The sequence below is a fragment of the Tyto alba genome, unplaced genomic scaffold (genome assembly GCF_018691265.1).
Source record: "Tyto alba isolate M040663 unplaced genomic scaffold, T.alba_DEE_v4.0 Super-Scaffold_2, whole genome shotgun sequence".
Classification (NCBI taxonomy): domain Eukaryota; kingdom Metazoa; phylum Chordata; class Aves; order Strigiformes; family Tytonidae; genus Tyto; species Tyto alba.
In genome coordinates, this window is record NW_024881282.1 from 36,386,508 (window position 1) to 36,407,921 (window position 21,414).

Consider the following 21,414-nt stretch of genomic DNA (forward strand, 5'->3'; position numbering starts at 1 on the left):
AGAAATAAAGAAGTTTTCTGACACTGTGATGTCCTTACATGGATCCGAGAATCAAAAATTCTTACAGTTTTACAGAAATCAAATCCTGCAAAGTTTTTTTTTTTCTAAACCAGAATTTGCTCCACAACTTCTGTCTAGTAAGATTGAGATTTGGTTCTGTCAAAGTCAGCTTGATGGGCAAAGCTACAGTCTACAAGTTCCAGTCTCCATGCTGACTTGTGTGCCTGTGAGCAGAGAAGTAGTGGTCTGGGGCTGGGAACAAATCTGCAGGAAAAACATCTTAGTCTTGCAGAAAAAAATGAAATTCACGCAAAGTTCTGGTTTTGTGGACACAAACTTTCTGTCAACAAAGCCTTCTGGTGAAGAATGTGCACACAAAAACTCCTGTGCTCAGGCTCAGAGAAGTCAGTGTCAAAGCAAGAGGAAAAGATGTCCTTGACAGCCTTATATGGCAGGTTTAAAGTTCATTTACATTAGGAATAAAAGGCAGATACTGTATGTGCCTTTCAGAGAAACCTCAAAGTGAAGAAAAGATGCTTGCTCACCAAACTTTGTAACACAGGCTGTGCTTCATCAGCCCAGAAGAGAAAAACAGACTTCTTGTCCAAAGTCATGACTGACAGTGCATCGAGTTGTTGCTTCTGCCATGGGAGTTCCTGGTTCCAAACAGGGAGGCCGGATTTGCCATCTATCACCACCACCTCAAGGCAGGGAAGAGATTTAGCATTAATGGGTGTCCAGGTGTAGGCATACAGAGAGCCCCCTTGCAGTGGCATGGCCTGTGCTGTTCCCTTTCATGACTGTGGCCACACTCTGATGAGTGTCAGCCACAGAAATGGGAAGAGCAAGGAGCAGGGAATGATTGTCCCTTTCTACCCAACCTCCCCGACTCCCATGCTGCCACTGCCCTCCTTGCCTTCACTTGTTTTACCTTTTTATTCCCATCTCCGGTCTGTGCTTGCAGCATGAAGTCCAGAGTTTGGTCAGCACCAAAGTAACCTGGTACAGGCTGGCTGCAAATTTGGAAAAAGAAACACTCAGCCCCATGGCAGAAAAGCAGGTATTTCTGATGGAGGCAGCACAGTTGCTTTCATCTTCCATTCTGCCTCGTAAAAAGGCAGGATTTGCCATGCTAAACAAGATCTTTCATCCACTCAGAGATGTTCTGACTGTCAGGAACCATTTGTTGGTGGATCAGAAAAGTGAAAAATTATCAAGCAGTCTATGATGCTTGTTAGCCATTCTTTAAAGCCGTCTGAGTGTGGGGCATCCCTTGCTGGCCTGTGTAGACATTTGTTTATCACCCTGTGACATGACAGTATTATTCTTCCCTTAGCATGAAAACCTGCACGTTTTTGTTATGGTCATAAAAAATTACCCAGCCCTTTCAAAATGCATTGGCAGATTTGACCTCCTGCTGAAAGGGTATTTCCCAAGCTGCCTTAGCTGTGAGAAATGGCTCTTAATATATTCACCATTAATGCCAGCCCATGATTCTTTGTTTTCTTATTGTTGGCAGTTTTACAAGCCTTTTTATAACCTTCAGCAGTTTAAATGAAGTCCCCTCTCATACTCTCCCTTCTGGGTGACATAGCACTACTACTTGAATATCTCTCATTGTAACTGTTTTCTAACCATCTTGCTTGCCTTTGGCTTTCTGAGTCTTATCTCTGTCTTCCTTAAATTCATCACAGCTACACACAATGTTCTAAATAAGCACAAACAATTCCTCAAAATTCACAGAATCAGAGGTTTTATGGTAAGGCAGGATCATCAGAGTATGTCCTCCCTCCTCTTGTTTATGACAGATTGCTGTATTTCACTCAATTAACCAAGTATCAGTAGGCTGACTTTGACTAGATCTACTAGCCATGAGGCTTGATACAGAAACACAAACATGAGATGAATTCATCACTTCTCATGACAGACAGTTCTAATGATTAATCTCACCCAAAGAAACATGACTACATTTTCATTTTCTTGAACATGAACGCTCTTTGCTCCAAGGCACTTGTTCTCGCTATGGCTAGATTAAAATGCCTGTTACCTCCTATTACTTACACATGCTTATGAACTCACCTTTCAGGCTTCTCTTTGATCATATAAACCCTCTAATTTAAATCTTCCATGCCAAAGCATTTTTTCCAGCCCTTTTCTCCATTTTTTTCCAGCTTTCCCTTTAAAATGTGCATACCAAAATGGCTCCTGAACAGCCATGCCACGGTACAGCAGTACATCAAACAACAAACACTTTGATGTATTTACTACATCAAACAACATAATTTGCTTTACAGACACCTTTGGCAACCAGAACCAATGCTTTCAAGGCAGTAACAAGGGACACTCCTATAGCTTGAAAGCTCTCCAGTAGGAAAAGGAAGTAGTAGGTAGTTCTATCCTATGGGCACAAACTTAAAACCTCTCCTAAGGTGCCTCTTCTCATGTCCCTTATGGGTTACAGTCAGCAGCAGATACTGCAAACGGAATGTAGACAGACATACGTATTTTAGATGCTACCAATCAACAGAGAAATCCCCTAAGCACTTTCTCAAATGAATCAGAAGGCTAGTAATTATTCTTGCCCAACAGTAATCCCCACAGCAACCTGCTATTAATCCTCTCTCATCTGAAACATCCATTTATAACACAATTTTCAACTGCTTACTCAATTTCATGGTCTCTGAACTTCACCCTTGTTTTATGACTACTGATTCTTCTTTATGGTTTTCCAGGGATCTTATCAAAAGATACCTGGAAATGCAGCACATCTGCAGCATCCAGGTTGTTTTTCTTGACGACTGTTCTGAAAGGGCTGGACTCAGTCTGCCTGGCTGGACTGATGTGCTTGAGGCAGGTTTACCCAGCAAAAAGGGAGCTCTCAGCTGGCTCTGTAAGCTTTGTCTGATGCTGAATTTGTCCCCCAGCCTGTGCTGCTTAAGCAGAACTTCTCTAAGTCCTAAAAAAAATACCCTCTTAAATGCATGTCCACAACGTATTCAGTCTACCAGATTTCATCTCTCTTAACTCCGAGAAAACAGGCAGTCTAGGACTTCAGCACAGTGGCTTTGAATAAGAATTGCTTTCATTATTTTTCAATGCCTATCCGGCAGCTTCTGTACACATGTTGTACTCTGTCCCTTGGGAGGTCACAGAACCACAAGAAACAGGGCTGGAGTGCAGCAACCTGGAATGCTAGTTGCCCAGAGAGGTTGTGGAGTCTTCATCCTTAGAGATATTTAAAACCTGACAGCACACAGCCCTGAGCGAGCAACTTGCTCTAGCTGAGCCTACCTGAGCAGGTAGATTGGACTAGGAAGTCTCCAGAGGTGCTTTCCAACCACAACCATACTGCAATTCTATGAATGGAACACGTTAAGCAGTTTTCAACTCTTCTTGATTTGAACCCATAAAATTTTCCAATCCATTAGTGGGTCCATTTAGAAATTTCTTCTGTATTACTGATTTTACTGCACCCATAAACTGGCTTTGCTTAGTCAAGACACACTTATCCTTTAAATTAGACCCCAGACACATCCAGAAGTCTGCAGACTCTGGGCCCCGAACACTTAATCTCCTTTCCTCATAGCACAATCAATTAGATATAAGCCATTCCTAACATCACCCATCAGCCCTCAAGATTGTGGACATTATCTGAATATCAAACCTAGCTAAACACCGATTTTTTTTTTGCTTAATGAAGTTCCAGTGCCTTCTTCCTATAGATGCTCTTGACAGTCAGGTAACATTGAGCTGAGAGCTGCTTTCTTTCCTCTAGATAGCAGAGCAAGCATTTTGTTTCCCACTAATTTCCCTCAACTGTGCCCAACTGACCTTTACAAATATTTAATACTGGGCAAGATGGAATTGCTGGTTATTATCAACCCATGAGACCTGGCAAATTACTTAATTTCCATGTGTGAAATTAGAGCATGAGCAGTATTATTTTAAGGATTATATTCAGTATAGATGGTGTGCTGCCTGCCATGAGCGTGCTCATTTTCAGCTTTCAAAGAACATTAAGATCTGTGGGCCATACTCAGGCACCTCCTCTAAATACTTAATATCACTAATACAACCGCTCCTCTCCACTGAGCTGGCAAGTGGCAGCCCTGGACAGTAGATGGGCTGAATCACACACCAGTAATTCCCTGAATTCCAGTGCCACAACATTCCCCTGGCATCAGTGCTGGATACCTGAATTAAGCCCCTTATTTGTTATCACTCCCAAGCACGCAGCTCAGGTTTTCAGCCTTCTGTTCCTTGCTCCCCCTGCCTTCCTCACTTCCTCAACAATGCATCTGCATACCTCCACTTCTTAGATTTCTCTGCAGACTTGGAGAATTCTTCTCAATTGCTTAATAAGCAGCATATATGCTTACAAGTGAAAGGCAGGAAATGATACAGGAAGAAATAGGACAGAAAAACATTTCCAGTATGTAACCTGCTGATGTTCTGCAGTTCCAGGGTCCAGAGGGGCTCCAGGTCTTGTCCCCGCAGTAGGATCAAACCTTCTTTGGTTGTGATGAGCAGGTTGCTGCAGTTTGTGTCAGGTGTCTTCATCATCTGCAGGAAGTCAACACCCCCACTGGGACAAATGGAAAGCAGAGAGGAGATTCTGAGGCTTGTATCTGCACATCTCAGCACTAGCTGCCTGTCCACATGTCAATCCATCCAACATAAGATTTGAACTACTCTTGGAGAAGCCCGTCTTTTTCCCAGGGTCAGATCTTAGCTTCCTTTGGGGATTCCTCAGTTAAGTGGGCTAAATTCAGGTGTGGGGTCTTCTGAACATCTTGATTTTGGGGGTTCACATTTGTTCCTTCCCTTTATTCCTATCCAGGCTGACCTTGATCACAATTTGGCAATAAAGAAGGACCTGAGAAATCCAGGCCCACAATGCTGTACACAGACTGAGCTTCCCAAAGGGACTCCATTAGCTGGGAACAACTTTTTTTTTTTTAACTCCAGGTATGCACAGTGGGTGAAAGAAAGGAACAAGCAGCAGGAGAAGCAAAGGACTCCCTTTTATCATACTCTGAACTTTTTTTTGCTAGCACAACCACAGGAAAGGGAGAGAACAATGGGTTCCTGAAGTACTGTTATCAACTGGACAATGAAAAGGACAATACTGAGGTGGAAGGGACCAACTCTAGGCACTAAGAGGTGCCTACCCTCCCCTTCCCCTACTAGCCAAAGCAAGATGACAAGTCCATCTCCTACCTATAAATGTCAATGAGTTCTGACAAGTTGACAGATCTGCGCTTTTCCCACTCTGGCTCCTCTTGCTGTAGCATTGCAGGAAAGCTGTCCCGGTTTCTGGCTTGGGTAAAGATATCTCTCAGGGCAACTGCTTGAACATTGCCTGCCAGGAAGAGTAAAGATGAAGAGTCCTGCCTGCAAAAGTTAACTGCCTAGTAGCATGGAAGGTCCTTGAGAAGGTCCACTGAAGTTGTGGTAGAAGGCAAAGAAACGCCCAGAGCTGGAACTTCCCTGGCACGATGTGCCTTTGGGAATCTCCCAAGGTATTGCAGTTTGGCAGATATTGGTGCTTCTGCACTTTTCCACACCATGGCGGTGAGACATGTTCACATGTCCTCTACTCCTAGCTTTTACAGCAGAAGGCATGGAAAAAATATCCCAGGGACACTCTGGGCCAAATTAGGTATTAATATTTTCTCAGTAAGGTGAAGTTCTGGAGAGACAAGATGCATCTTACCAAAGCCAAACAGGATGTAGATAGCTCCTCGGCTGGTGATGTGGACTTGGGGTCCAATCACTTTCCCTTCTCCATTGGTGTTGTACTTCACAGGCCCACCCAAAGCAGTCCCAGTCTTTCCTGACACCAAGATGAAAAACACATCAGGCTGCAAAGAGACAGATGCAGAGATTTAGCAGTGCTTTCATGCACCTGTGCTCTCAGAATCTTTCCCAGTCCCTACAGCATGAAGCTCCATTGCTCTTTCCCTCCCACAGCAAGGTCTAGCTAGTGGTCCCTTTCTCTTTGCTCACTCTAGCTTCCTGAGCGCCTTACATGCATGCTTTTCTCTTGACTGCAAATGCATCAAAGACAGAAGGGACTTCAAAAACCTGAATTCCTCCAACAATAATAATGCTAAAACTGTGGGGTGAAATGAGCATAGAGGAAATGTGCATGTGAATTAATCACGGAAGCATTTATTTATTTTGGATAACCTGAATGCTCCTTTCTCCAGAGTTCTATCTCAACATGGCTCCCTACACTGCTGCTAAGTACCCACTTCAAACCAAGACTTAACTGAACAGAAAGAGGTAATTCTCAAGTCTCAGCCAGGGGTAAATAATGACCTTTCTGCTCATTCCCAATTGACAAGAAATGCAGGTAGCGTCATTATTGCTTAATCTCACTGCTCTGACCCACTGAAAGAAAAAGGGTGCTTTTCAGGCAAATCTAAGGGAATGAAAATTAGGGGCTCTGGCAGCTCCTGTAACAGCCTTTCCACACTATGCTCCCTGTTGTTCTTCTAGATAGTCAAGGTTCTTTCAAACCTTGAGCAGGGATATGCTGTACCTCTGTCTCTCTGAGAGCCAGAACAACAATATCCCTAATCCCATCTCCATCTACATCCGGAAGAGTTGCAGCCGGTGCAGCCAGGATCCCACTTGAAAGGTGGATGGAGTTCAGTGTCCAGATGGTCTTGCCTGCAGGAAGAACATGATGAAAAAGATCTGCAGCACCTGGGGAACCAGTGGGTATCCCCAGAGGGTTCCACAAAACCTTCTTGAAGGAGGGAACAAGAGGTTGTGTCCCCCAATCTCTGAGAAGAGGAAAGACAAGGCTACAAAATGGGGCAAGTTGCAGTGGGAAGCAAAGCTCTTCCCCCAGCATTTCTTCAGATTGCCTTTGAGTTATGCCTCAAGTCCTGCTGAGCTCCCTTCTTAGCATCTCTATAGAAAGACCTGAGCCCAAAACAATTCCTGAGATAGCAGAGAATATTTGAGGTTCACTCTTGGAAGGAGAACCTAAATGAGAGTGCTGCTCTGCAGGACAGCACTTGTTTTGCTCAGCCAGCAGTAAAGCCTGTAGGTAGATGCCAGGAAAGGGAACAGATGGGCTGTTCTGATATTCAAAGTGCAAATCTGTGTCTCAGTTAAACTCCCAGCAGCAAATAGCCACTCCAGCATGGCATGCTCACTCCACCTCAGGGTGTAAGCATGTTAGCAGGCGTGATGTCAAATGGTTCAGCAGTCCAGCATGGACCCAGCTGGAAACTCAGTGAAACCTGATTTGCAAATTGGCAAATAAACACCTAAAAAAGGTAAAATGAAATTCAATGCTTTCACTTTTCCATGATTCTTTTGCCAACACTTCTGCTTTTTCAATCAGAGTTTAAAAATGCTTTTCTGCTGCTGCAGTACAGGATAGGGTTTTCCCCTGCATGACAAGGGAAACCAGAGGCCATACCTGCAAACATTTGCACACATTAGTAACACTACTACTGCTTGTAAGGGAGATAGCCTATGGTCCTGACCATGCAAATGCTGTGTAAGTAATCTGGTCCCTAGAAGCATTTGAAAGGTAAGTGCTGCTGCTCATTGACTGGATCTGTCACTTAAACCCAAGGTTTCCTGTATGTTTCCATTCTCTGTTTTGATTCTAAAACCATCCATATAGCTACCTATGAATATTTCTGCCAGTGAATTAGTGGTAGATCAAACAGCAATCAGAATGGAGGTGTACATGATCAAGAGATTAAAAATGCAATATTCATTCACATCTAATCAATTCTTCTACGGGCCTAATTTCTCTGGAAGGTTTCCTGGCTGTAGCCCGTGTCCTTATATAACTTCTCCAAGAATGGTGTTCAGCTTTTCAGTGCTGTTAGGTAGGTGCTGAGTTATACTAACAGCTCAATCTTAATAAGAACAGACCTTACATATCCTTTTTGTCATGGGGATGCTACAGGATAAGATTAACATTTGAAATGTTCTGAGATGGTAGGATGATGATGCTGCCACAGAGCAGCAATGGTCTGGATTCTCTTATCCTGTGTAACTAGAAACTCATTAGTGTTACAGCCACCATGACTTTCGAGCACTGAATCATTCATGTTTATTAGTCCTTTAAAGAAAACAAAGGCAGTAGTGTATTTCTAATACACTGGTAATTGACTCTACCTGTGGAGGCACTGAGAAGGCTGAGGAATTTTGATGTTCCTGTAACAAGGCAGACGGGTTCTGCAGGTGCCCCCAGTGACAGCCCTTTGCACTGCACGCTCCGAGTCTCCTCTGGAAGCTGGATGGACCACAGACTGCTGCCATTCATACCAGAAAGGGCCACCACAGTTACAGAGGGCCTAGAGACACCTGGAAGAGGCATGAAAGAAAGAGTGAAATCCCTTGGCATCAGAGGCTATGTCCATGCTGCCTTTGGTCTTTGTGCTTGAGTTCCAGCTCTAGCTCCTAAAACTGAGTGGCTCGAGCCAGCCACATCCACACTGCCTGAAAGAAAGGTCAAATCCCACCCCATGGCTGAGTCTCTGCCTGCAGAGCTTAGCACCGATTGCCACACAAGTTGGGCTGTCAGCCAGCAGCGCAGACAATCATGAAGGCTGGTCCTGAGCTCACAGCAAGAAACGTGATCAGCTGGGCACAGAGGAACCAAGATCCTGGGGACCATTGTGATGACTTCCTGATGTGAAATGTACTGCTGTCAAACCAGACTGATCATTCTGATCCCCCTCTACCTCATGACAACAGCTACCACCAAGGGGAAACCTTAAGTACCTTCCAAGGCAGAAGCTACCTCATGTGAAACTCCTGGGTTGTTTATAATTCTGGAGCAGCAGAAGGTGATTGGCAATCTGAAAGCTTTTCCTTTGTTTTCCAAATGAGTTTTATTATTGTGAAAAACAGACTGAATGCAACTAATTGGTATAACTCAGGGGTATTTTCCTAACTCACCAGTTAGCACAAAATAATTGTAAAAAAAAAAAATGCTCTATGCTGTTTCAACTGATTGTTGGCTCTGACTCCAAATGTGAGCAACTTATAGCTCAGCCTGCCCTCAGACATAATTGTGGTTACTGTAATTACCACCTGGTATGCTTATATCACAATTTAAGATGAACTCTCATATATTTCAAAATAACAACAGCCTCAGCCAACTCCTGTCTAACTAGCAAAACAACACGTGATCTGACTACACAAAGGGCATATCTGGGCCACTGGCTAAAAGCAAGTCTGAGCCCACTCTCTAAATCAAACTCACTCTCTTCTCAAACTGAAAATCATTTGGCTTATGCTAAGGTGTTGCATCAGCCCAACTTCTCTTCATTGGGTTGCCAGGTACCAAGAACAACTCCTGAACGCAGCTCACAGCTGTTGTGTGTACAAACTGAAGAAATAGCTAACAATGTCATAGCTTACTCCATCAGGTACCTATGCCAGGCTTATCTCTACTTGACAATGTGTGAATACTCTGAGCACAAGCTACAGGAGGGTTGATGTCCAGCTGTGTGGGTTTAGGATTGTGATGGGCTTACATCTGCTTTAGTGTCTGCTTTCTGTCTTCCAGCATAGCTATATCCCAGGATGCAGCTAGGTATGACTAGTTCCATTCAGAGGATGCTGAGAAACGTACATATGTCTGCGATGAAAGATAAATACAATGCCACAGCAAAATATAGAATGCAAGGACAACCTCTACTAACTGGATACAGCCTTTATGGCAACAGTATCTCCTTCCCTCACTTTCTTTTTTAGCTTACTCTACAGTTTTTTCTATACTCATAGGTTTCTTTCTATAAGACTTGCTGTGAAATACCACAGGCCTTGCTTGGGCTATGGAGAAGCAGCATTTTCCTAGCCTCTAACTATATTGTTATTACTCTACTCTTTGAAGAGCCAAGGCATTTTGCTCTCACAAGAGTTCTTTTTAGGCTGTGCAATATATGCTTGCTCCCTGAATACGTCTCTGAGACTGAACAGATTCCCATAATCTCAGGTGATGCCAGGCTGGACAGACTCAGTACAGCAGGCAGCTGGGAACCTCCAGGACTTCAGAAGCCCAGTGCAATAGGATGTCACTGGACTTGGCAGTGTCCAGTATCAGCAGGCTGCTGTTGTTACATGAGGGGTGTGAGGGTTAACAGAGAAAGCAAAAGCAGCCAGGAGGAGGAAGCAGGGCAATACCTGCTAAACAGCCAGGCACAGTAGCTTCCCCACCATCAGCCAGTCTATTATCCATGAATTAACAATGATTTGGAGGCTGGCAAGTATATAGTGACCTGGAGAAAAAGGCAGCAAGATGAGGGTGTTTCCTGCAATGCCAACCTACAGTTGCTCTAAAGAAATCCATAATGTTCCCTGTTGGCAAGCAACTGGCTACTTCAGAACCGAAGTGCTTCAATAGTCAGCTCTGCCATCACTGTTCCTGTCACCAACTATCCTTTGTAATGTCCAGGACCCTGAACTACAGACCAGGAGAGTCAAGACTACCACTGAATCTCATTTGTGACCTTTGTCAAGCCACTTCCCTTCTCTGTGCTTCCATCTCTGTGTCTGTAAAATGGACATAGTTAGACTGAGCTCTTTTGTGAAGGGCTCTGAGAGATAACATGAGGGGGGGAAAAAACCCACCTTATTTCCAATTGCTATTTGTAAAGCAGTGCTTTCTGATCACTTTATCTCTGCCCCCAAACCAAGTGTGCATAAACACAGGACAAAGAGATGGACCTGCCTGAAGATGAGATAAGAGGAAACAGATGACGTTGACCCAACAGGTATGGGAGCACAGGCTTGCAAAGAAAATTACGAGCGGCATGACAAAGCACAAGCACCAGACATTTTAAAGAACTCTGAAAAGAGCAATGCAGTGGATTTGCAGTGGCAGGAACTCTTCTTGTACGTAAGACAAACATACAAAGGTCGATACTGACATGTACAGAAAGAGGAATGGATAGGAGCTGCAGTGCTTACCCATGACGCTAGCATTCATTAAGGCAGTGAAGACAATGAGGATGTCAGGGAGCCCATCACCGTTCACATCACACAGCTCCAGTGGGGATAACACACCACCTGCAACAGTCACAGAGAATCACCACACTGTTGTCAAAAAGGCCATCCAGCCCATTTTCCACACTGGGAGAGGAGGGTTGGTCCAGAAAAGAGACTCACAGAGTCTTCTAGGGAATTACAACTGCCAGGCAGCTCATACCACGGCATGATTTTTCATTGCATGGAAAGGCAGAAATGTAGGTTCTGGGTCAGAGAAAGGAAAGGGAAAAATGGAGGAGCTATCAGAAGATTTCTGCTTCCTACTTCACTTTCTGAGGTGATGTGGGAGCCACATATCTTATGAAAGGTTTAGATTTGGAAGTCAGGGGCAGAAAGCAAGAAGGGAGAGACATATCTAGACCTGGCAGAAATTATTTCACAAACCACTTACTCTACTGCAGAAATCAGAACAGGAGATACTTTAGAAATGTTACCAGTGGCCTGTATAGGATGACAAAAGATCCTGAATGTTGATTTATGGATTCAAGTAGGACAAGAAGACAAAAGAGATAAGGTTAGTCAAGCCAGTTAGAAGACACTAAGACTTCTATCCCTCTCCTCCTGAACACATCCACACACTTCAGTGTGGAGGTGCTGGTGAAACCCAGGACATAGAGAGGGAGGCACTCTGTTTTAAAGTGGGCTGGGCCACCTCTATCTGAACAGAGCACACCATCCGGACAAAAAGACAGGATGGGACAAGAGTCAAAATGTTTTTTGGTGTTGACAGAAAGAAGATTTTGTGGCACTGCTATCTACTGATGCCAGATTTCACAGGCCTCAGCTTGAAGAGTGAGCAGGACACAGCCGCCCGTCTATTACCTCGGAGCATCTGCTGTGGTGAGGAAGGGCCTCTGCTCCGACCTGGCTCTCCCAGATAGGTCTCTCCCGCTGATGCCCAGCCTGGGAGCTGCCACCTCCCCCATGCCAGATGCTGTTCCTGGGGCTTTCTCACCTGCTCCCTGACCTAGGTTGCGGTTCCAGGTGTTATGCAAGTCTCTAGGGGGACAGGGAATTAGAAATGCGCACACCAACACAAGAATCATCGAGATCACCACAGTGAGCAAAAAGATCGCTGTGCGCAGGTATGGCATGAGGGAGGGAGCAGCCTTCTGCTCCAAATTCCCAGCCGTCTCTGCAGGATAACCCTCAGGCGCGCTCTCTGACGTGTGCTGCTTTGTCATCCCAACCTCCACATCAGAGTCAGGGTCCTGCACCTCCTCAGGGGGGCTCTTCCCATTCTTGACCCCCCCGTTCTTCTGGATGTTGAGTACCAGGTCATCTTCACTTTCATCACTGTCAGCCTGAGTGAGGGGATCATATTCCCCAAGGTCCGGGCTCTTCTTTCCTGAGGGAAGAGATGAAGAGAGACAATAAAGCATGAGTTCCTCGCTTTTGCAGGATCTCAGTGGAGAGTAATACAGAAGGGATGACAGCACAGTGAGAGGTGTGGGAAAACAAAACAGGGTCTGTCCATGTTTGAGTAGCAGCTGCAGAAGCAAACATGCTGACAGTTTACTTCCCCAAGATAAAGGTGTATATATATAATATCTATATACATATATAAACACACACACATATGTATATCTATATATATGGAATACATGGCTGATTTACTTCTAATACTTTCCTGTTTGGTAATGAGACACACTGACATGAAGTCATGCTTAATGCTCTGAATTCCTAAATCGCAGCACTTTCTTGACTTCCGACTCTGAACTCCTTTAGCATTTGACAGCCCCTACTCCTAACACACCCCTTCTCCACTTGTAGTCTGTGTTCTCTGAGGGGGCCTCCCTCTGCAACTAATTTTTCCACTTCACCCCTCTGGTCCAAGCAGCACTGCTGCTTTCTAGTGTGCCATATCTACTGTCCTGCTTCGTGAGGGATAGAAGGGACAGAGCACTGTGCACAGTGCTGGAGTGCGACTTGCTGAAGATGAGGAAAAGTGACTTTGCCCTTTTGGGCAAGTAACATGCTGGTCTCTGAAGGGACCAGGGCTGCCCCTCTAAGACACTACCTTCTCTGCACGGCTCAGCACTGTGAGAGAGACTGCTCCAGCCCCTGCAGCAGGAAACCAAAGTGCTCCTGCTCTGTTCCTGCTGCCACCAGACCCGACAGCCTGTGCTTGGCCTTGCCGAGATAGATAACTTAGTGCTGATGCCTTCAGGTGGCAATACAAGAAAGTAGTTTAGCTTTAGGTATCTCCCCCACAGATGCCTGCCACATGGACAACTTCTCCCCCAAGCCCTAGACAGCCACAGGGACTGTGACAAGGGCAGGTGCAGAGCCCAGTCCTTCATACTGGCGTAAGGCCAGGGCCATCTGGTTACGGGGGCAGCCAAGATCAGGCAGACTCACTGCCCTGAGCTACGAGTGGAGGATCACGTCTCAGGGAAGCTGCCCTGTGCCACCAGGCTGGGAACGGAGCCATGGCCACTGCTCGGATGACTGCAGGGTTTCAGTCTATTTCTCTCTCTCTCCTATTCCAAGGTGGGACTTTGCTATCCCAGATATCTGCCTCATTTCCCTTGCCTAAAGCTGACCCGAGACAGGAGCCAACTTGTGCTCAAAGATGCCTGAAGCAATACATGCAAGGCATAAATAATAAGCAAAAATACAAAAGCTGTAACCACTTTCAGACGCTGAAATGATGGGGAGGCTTTGCAGAGAGGAAATTTAAGGGCTTTCATGATTATTCTTCATGCATAAGATAATATGCCTTCTGTTTTTCCTGTTAAAGGCAGACTCACATACTGTAGTATCTAGTTAGTGCAACACACCTGTTTTGTAACACCTAGAATCTATTTTGCAGTATATGCATCTCATTTCTTTCTCATTTCTCACCCCATGAAAGGACCTTCGTTTCCCCTTCCTGTACCACTTATAAATGGCATTCAGTGTCAATTTTAGGAGTTAAGAAAAACTGTCAATCCCATTAAAGTCCAAATGCCCCACACAAAGAGGAGCAGCCAGGAGAACCCACCCACACCGAACAGAGGGAAATAAAGATATCCAACGAGATCACATATCTAAATCAGACCCTTCCTTTTTGAACTAGGGCCTTCTATCAAAGACTTATGTCAAAACAATCTGGTGCACATACACACTCCGGAAAGCTGTTCCTTGTGGAGTTAGAGCACCCAGCTAAAATCTACTACATTCCTATGGGGTGGCCCTGTGTAGCCCTGTGAGACACTGCATCGTTTCACATTGATCTCTTAAACATGTGTTCAAAGTGTGGGCTTAGCAGGAAGTCTTGATAACCTTCGCTCCATCCTGTGAGCAGCACAGAAGGCCACCAACCTCGGCTGTACACAGCCTTCTGCTCAGAGATTGCAGCAACAGCGCAGTGTGAATTTCCCAGATGTCTATACAGTAGGTTGTGCAGACAAGTTGCTGAAAGAGTACTCAGCAAAAACAAATTCCAGAGAGGATTTGCTAGCAGCATATTTGCAGTGTCTCATTACAGATCCAGATGTGCCAGTTCAAGCCAGGTCAGAGTGGTATAAAAAGCAAATGCTGCTGGCCCAAAAGTAAATGGTATTTAGCCTGGGAAGTCAAAGTTGGACAGTTATGTTAACCAGACCACTCCCAGTTTTGAAAACTTGTGTGCTTTGAGTAAAACAATTCAACAGCATACTTACACCTCAGACATACTGTGATTTGCTTAATCATTTTAATTCCAGACAATCAACCCAGAAGACTGAAACCTGCCTTGGGGCAACTAAAAGCATTGATAGGAACGAGCTTTATCTAGAACAGTTTTGTTCTGGATCTCTAGGAGACAGAGACGACCTCAAAACTATGGCTCACCCACTCCTTGAACTGGCAGGGACTGAGATGTTGGCAATAATCTCTAACAGGTACACCTCTCCTGCTGAGAACCACTGATCAGAGGCTAGAAAACAGCTACTACACAGTAACGACTTAAAGTTTTGGGTGATTTTCATAGGAGAGGATCTATTGAGCTATAGGAGAGCTATAAATCAGAGAGCTGCTCAGTCTTATTTCATGTCTAAGCCTGACCAGGATGCAGAAAAGTCAGGCATAAAAAGTGCTGAATTTTTTTTTTTTTTTTAAGCCAAAAGGAGGGAATACACTGCCCTTTAACAAAGGCTGTTAGAGCACTCACCTAGCTCATGGGAAATCCAATTGCATATCTTATCTCAGAGGATTCAAACATTCATCTCCCTCTGTTCAGAGAGCGCCCTAACAATTCTGTAGATGTTTTGGGAATGTGGCTGGAAGGCTGGTGAGGGAAGACATGCTCAGCCTGGCCTCTTGAGGCTGTTCTGTGGTGCAGAGAATATGTAACTCATGATTCACCCGACTGGAGAGAGAGCAGAAGGAACACCAGCCTTCATTTGAGTTTTAGGTCACTTGCTGTGGGAAGGAGGGATGCCACACCTGGCTTCTACTAATCACTCCCAAATGATTTTTTCGACAGAAAAGCATAAATAGAGACATAAACAGCAATACAGGATGTGTGAAAACATAAGCAGTCTCACACTTTTTAGAGAATTACGATATATTGATGAGTGCTCTACAAGTCAAATTCTTTCCTTTCTGGTCAACAAGAAGGCTCAGGCTGGGGGAAGACAGTTTGTCCATCAAGAGAAAGCTAAAACTGCTTCTGCTGCAAGCGATCAGCTGTCATAAAATCCAATACTCCCATGTAATTTTCAACTTTACATCGTGGAAGTAGAAATGCTAAGACCCAAGAGAAAGCTAAAACTGCCTCTGCTGCAAGTGATCAGCTGTCAGAAAATCCAATACTCCCATGTAATTTTCAACTTTACATCGTGGAAGTAGAAATGCTAAGACCCAACTCAGCCTCCTCATCAAACTCTCACCCTTTCTCCTGAAATGATAACCATTGTGTAACCTTCATGATAAATTAGTCCCTGCACTAAAGAAAACAGACTCCAGACCTACCTTGAGCAGTTCTGCAACCTTGTGTATGTAACAGACCTGTATAACTCACACCTTGCTATATGTTGTTTGCATAGCAACTCTAAGTGTATATAAACCTTGCATCCACTTTACAGGGACTGAGTTCATATCAGCAAAGTCAGTTACCTTGCTGTGCTGTTTTCCTTCTTACAAGTATAGTAAATAAACTGCTTCTGTTCTGACACACTCTAAATTGTAGTCCATTTTTTTCCACAGTACCAGTGATAAAACAGAGGTTCCCAGTCAGTGGCCTATGGTTACAATCAATCTGAGGAACTGTTGCTTGTGGTATGTGGCTAAATTAGTGGTCATGTTGCCCTGGATTTTTTTTTTTTTTTTTTTTTTTTTTTTTCAGAAAAAGCAAATACTGAACAGGGAGGTTTTCAAAGGCAGAAGAGACAGAAAATGTCCCAAACTTACCAACTTTCAAGGGCAGTTGGACTCTCAACTGCACATTATGACTCTGAAAATCCCCTGTACATTTGCCTAATAGTATTTTTTGCACAGGCAGCTCTTGCAACTACTGCAGTGAAGAATGTGACCTCTCAAAGAAGAAAAGATTAATCATGTGATCATAATTTGGAAAGGAGGCATCTGTGAGGTGATCTGTGTTGGAATCAGATCCCACTCATAATGAAATACCCATTTCTAGTGCTGATGATTTGAAAGATATTAATTGTAATATTTTTTGATTTTGACTTACTGGAAAGGCTTTTCTTTGCACTCACTTTGGAATGAAAAGAGCAGATCTTAGATTTTACATGAGTACAATTTCCAGTGCGGTATTCCAATGATGACATACTAGTTCCAGTATCCTTTGTACTCACTTCATGTTCTGTTTATTTTTCTTTTTTTCCCAGCTGGCAGTTGGCAGGCACCAATCAATCACTGGGTAGTGCAGACATACCTCTAAGGTCGTGGGGAGATAAGTTACCACATATTAATGTAATTAATTTAATGAGATGCAGCAGGAAAAAAACAGCTATCACAATAGGCTTTCTGCTTTCTCATTGCTTTTGAAAGCTGCATTTTTCAAGAGTTAGACATAAAAACAAGGTATGATATATACAATTTAACCTAAGGACTAATGCAAGAACCGTTTCCTTAACTCCAGTTGCAAGGCCTGTGCTCTTTTTCAAATTGGTGTGTCCTAACAGCAGGTATCAAATAGATCACGCTGGTTCCAGAGGTCCCAAAAGAGATCTGTACTTGTTATTGTACAGTTCCCCAGTGGTCACATACCAATAAACAAACTCTTACCCACCAGTTCACACTTTTCCTAAATAAACTTCATGTGAAATGTGTTCCTTCCCATTTAGACAAACATATATATATATATAAGTAGGAAGAAACTGATTTGCAAACAAAACTTCGAGTGAGATCTAACAGGCACTACCTAAAATAATTACTCCTGGCATAGGTTACTAAAACCTGGTGGGAAGGGCCCTAGAGACATTACTGTGATCTTTATGGACTGACAGAGGAAGAAAGTACAACCTGCCCATGGAGCGCAGCTTCACAGACTGGGGCACTGCAGGACCATAGTGGTGTGGGGTGCTGGGGAGCAGCCCTCCCCCCAGCAGTGCACAACTGGGCCCTGTTTCCATCCCATGGCTGTCCCAAAGGCAAGGTCAGGAGGGGCAACTGTTGTGGAAGGCGGCAAAGCTGAGCCATCTGAGCATGCTGACTAGATCCAAGCAAGATGTCAGCAGCACGTGGCAACAACGGGATACGACTGTGAGGCTTTAAGAGCACAGGAATATATATAAAATTATAGAGGCTGTTAACATGTTTTAAAAGGCTTTAAGAACTTTATTTAATTGCATAAAGGTAGCCATTGTTGATAAAGCAGAATTTACAGCTTTAGCATTGCTTTATTTGTTGATTGGAGAAATAAGAAGACTCAAAAAACCCCAGAACCAGTTTGAGACAGAAAAAGAAGACATAATAACCACAAACTTAAACCACAGCTGCAGAAACAGGAAAAGAACGAAGTTGCCTAGAGATGAGAGAGGACCCAGTAAGATGACCTCAGACTCGAATCTTAGTATTGGACCAAAACGTATGTGCAAGGCACATGAAGAGCATGTGAGGGGCAGGTGCGGTGCACAGATTGTAAGGGTGTAATTGCCCAGGTGATTTTTGTTGGGGGTTCCTCATCGGAAGCACCCAGCTAAAAGCTGTGCAAATTTGCATGTCACAGACAGAATAAATTACACTTTTATTCTGAAGGCCTTGATTTAGAGACCTGGCTTTAAGAAACCTAGGACCTAACCTAAGGACAAAAACTTCTTTAAAAAAACAAGGCACTTCCCCATTGGGTTAATGCAGCCAGGTGCACTGGCATCATCTCCAGTCCATCCAACACCAACTAGCACAATCTCATGATCTGGTTTCGCAATGTATTTTCACCCCCTTTTAATCTCCTCTCTGAAAAGAATGGTTGTTGGACAGCTGCTCCCTGCCTTATCTTTGAAAGATCTGGTTCCCTGACACAATAGTCCCTTATGCTTGAATGTCCTTTCATCTCCTCGAAGATCTCTGGCTAGAAGGTATGCAGCGGTGGTAGGCAGACTTTAAACATTTACCTGGGTAACTGCAGTGGCAGTTATCGAACTCCTGGCCTGGCTTTCGGGGGTAAAACCCGACAGGAGGGGATCGGAGGGGGACTATCGCGGTGGTGGCGGCCGTCTTAAGCCCTGTTCCCACTCCTGCGCGGCCTGGGGGACCCGGCGCCTCCTCCCACGCAGCCCCGGCCCGGCTCCTCACAGGCCCACCCCCCCACACACACAAACACACACCCACCCTGAGAGCCCCGAGCCGCTGTCCCGCCCCCCGCAACCCTCCCTCCGCCACGGCACCCGGGCAGAGGCCGCCGGCCCCCACGCGCCCCCCCCCCGCACCACCTGCGCCCCACGGGCTGCCGGGCCTCGCCCCACATCTCCAGGGTAAGGAACCCCACCGCCTGCAGGCAACGGCAACCGCGCCTCGCCGCCGCCGACCGCAGACTCGGACATGACTGCCGCGGCGTGGCGTGGCGCGGCGCGGCCCGGGACTCCCTTCTTCCCTCCCGTGGGTGCAGACCCCTTACCCGGCAGCTTCAGCGCCCGTGACAGCACCGTAGCCATGCTGGAGATGCGCAGTGCGCATGCGCGCCACCCCTCCCCGCTCCGCGCCTTCCCGCGGCCTGCTGGGAATTGTAGTTCTGCGGCGGGGGAGCCCCTCCCCAAGATGGCGGTGAGCCTACGGGCGCTTCGCTCCTCGCCCCCAGCCGCCCGTCCCCGCCGGGCTGACCCTGCCAGCAGCCGCAGGCCTCTGGGTTGGATGGCACCAGGGCCTTCACCCGGGAGGTGCCACGCTCCCGCAAAGATGGCTGCGCGCCAGCTATAAATTTTGGATTCCAACCGAAGCTCTTAACTGTTTCTGTCGCCCTTCATTTCCTCCCTGATGTTTTACAGGGGCTGGGACCCGCAGGGCAGTGGGGGCTGCTGGCAGCAAGCCGTGACCAAGGGCAGCCCAGATGTGTATGGCCTGCAGGACTGTGCTGGGCACAGACACATGCAAAAATGCGCTTGTTGTCCTAAGTGGTTTACACAGAAAGTGCCAGTCCTTAATTCTTGGTATAAATACATGCCTTCATTTTCAAAAAGTTTTTGGTTGGAAGAAATCTTATTTGTTGATTTTGCTTTATTGTAGTGTGGTGGGTTTTTTTGCCTAATTACAAAAGGCCGCTGGGGTGTTTTCCAAAGCTGTCCTTGATCTTCACCACAGTCTTCCGAGGTAAGCGAACAAGTGAACTCTTCCTTTCCCACGATGGGGAAGTTGAGCAAGGAGAGTTTTGTGGCTTCCCCAAAGCCACAAGGCTCCAGCTTCCTGATTCCCAGGCCCGTGCACCGGCCATCTAACACCACCACTTCTTCAAGTCATGATTTGTGTGGGAACTTGAGGCTGACTCCTTTGTCACAGAAGAAGAGAAAGGAGTATTGGCTAAATATATCAAAAGAGAGTCAGATTGGCTAAAGAACACATCATGTTTCCTCAGCATCTGCTGCTGCTTTCCCCTGTTTCAGGCGCTGTTCCTGCCAATAATGTACTTACCCTTTCCTGTCCAGGTCTGTCCTGAAACTCTTTAAATAAGAACAATAAAGAAGGAGCAGAAGAGAGACACCAAGTGGTCTAGCTGGTGAAGAGAATTTTTTTTTAGTTAGGAACAGGAAAAAGAGTAGTTCTGATCCAAAGCCCTTTGGTACCAGAAGGATTTTTTCCATTGATGTCATCAGGCTTCAGATCAGGACCTTCCTGAGAACAGCAGTTGTGGGGGCAGTCCCAGGTGGCAAAGTCTGGAGAAGCCATCAGAGTCATATTTTTCTTTCCAGGTCTTTCTGAATACAAAGTCCTGTTTCATATACCATTTCCCCTCCTCTACTTTTTGATTTAAGGGCAGTGACAATTCTGTATCTATGTAAATATTTACATAAGAGACCCTGGATCCTTTTCAAGTCTCAGCAAAGCGTGTGATATAGAGGAACAAGAGCTGTCCAACAGAGTGGCTCTTTCTAAGAAAATTCTTCTGGCACCAATTAGAGTTGGGAGCAAAGGTATAGCAGAAAACAGCCAGAAGCAGGAACTGGAAAATCTGGTGTCCTCATTTGTGATCTTCTAACATCTGGCACACACACATACACTGCAAAAGTCCATAGTTTACAATGCTTGTACATTTGCGGTACAGCATAGCCCACTTAATTTCATGCACCCCCACAAAAATGGCCCTGGGATCTCTGTGAGGCTAATGGATAGCAAGTGATTTGAGGAACATGTGCCTAAGAAAAGTGTTCAGAGGGTGTAATGATTTGCGAAGCATGAGAAATGAAGTTTTCCTTCTTTACATTGTCAATGTAGGCTGATTTGCATATAAATTGGACCTGTCAAGTGTACTAATATCAATCAAAAAGCTGTGAAAATAAAACTGAAGTTGCAAATAAATCATTCATTTATGTGAATGTTGCTGTTCATTTATTTTTTCCAAAGCAGTTTGAAAAAGCCAGATTCTGAAAAATGAGATACTTGGGGTTAAGCTTGGAAGGCTGAGAGCTTTGGGTTGGCAATGTGGTCGTTTAGAAAAATGCTACAAGCCAATAGGCATGAAAATATGCACCCACCAGCCCTTTATCAGTGTTAAGCCTGTGCAAGCCCTCTCTGCCCACACTGACACCTGCTGCCCTGTGTAGGGTAAAGACGCTGCCTGAGGTAAATTTGCTGTGCCCTGCTGGGTGCCTGATTTCTGACCTGACCCGTGCCCTTTGAAATGCCACTGTGCTGGAGTCGCTCTACAGGTACGCAATATTCACCTGACCTACACAAATTGTAGTGATATCCAGGGTCCACCTAACAGGGCCAACACAGAAGACTTTGCACTTGGCTCAA

The 21,414-nt window shown here is 45.2% G+C and overlaps 1 protein-coding gene across 2 annotated transcripts in view; it reads right to left on the reverse strand.

The window, feature by feature from the left end:
- FAM234B (family with sequence similarity 234 member B) overlaps positions 1–19,146 on the reverse strand; it is a 23,187-nt gene extending 4,041 nt beyond the window's left edge. For both annotated transcript variants that reach the window (XM_032988350.2, XM_032988349.2), the window contains exons 1-10: positions 19,082–19,146; positions 11,990–12,382; positions 10,957–11,055; positions 8,155–8,343; positions 6,548–6,678; positions 5,717–5,864; positions 5,221–5,362; positions 4,442–4,585; positions 932–1,013; positions 546–701 (exon numbers count right to left, since the gene is read on the reverse strand). In XM_032988350.2, the coding sequence (XP_032844241.1) occupies positions 546–701; positions 932–1,013; positions 4,442–4,585; positions 5,221–5,362; positions 5,717–5,864; positions 6,548–6,678; positions 8,155–8,343; positions 10,957–11,055; positions 11,990–12,382; positions 19,082–19,118 (1,521 nt within the window). In that variant the 5' untranslated portion in view covers positions 19,119–19,146. The remainder of the gene's footprint in view (positions 1–545; positions 702–931; positions 1,014–4,441; positions 4,586–5,220; positions 5,363–5,716; positions 5,865–6,547; positions 6,679–8,154; positions 8,344–10,956; positions 11,056–11,989; positions 12,383–19,081) is intronic.
- Between the last annotated feature and the right edge of the window lie 2,268 nt (positions 19,147–21,414).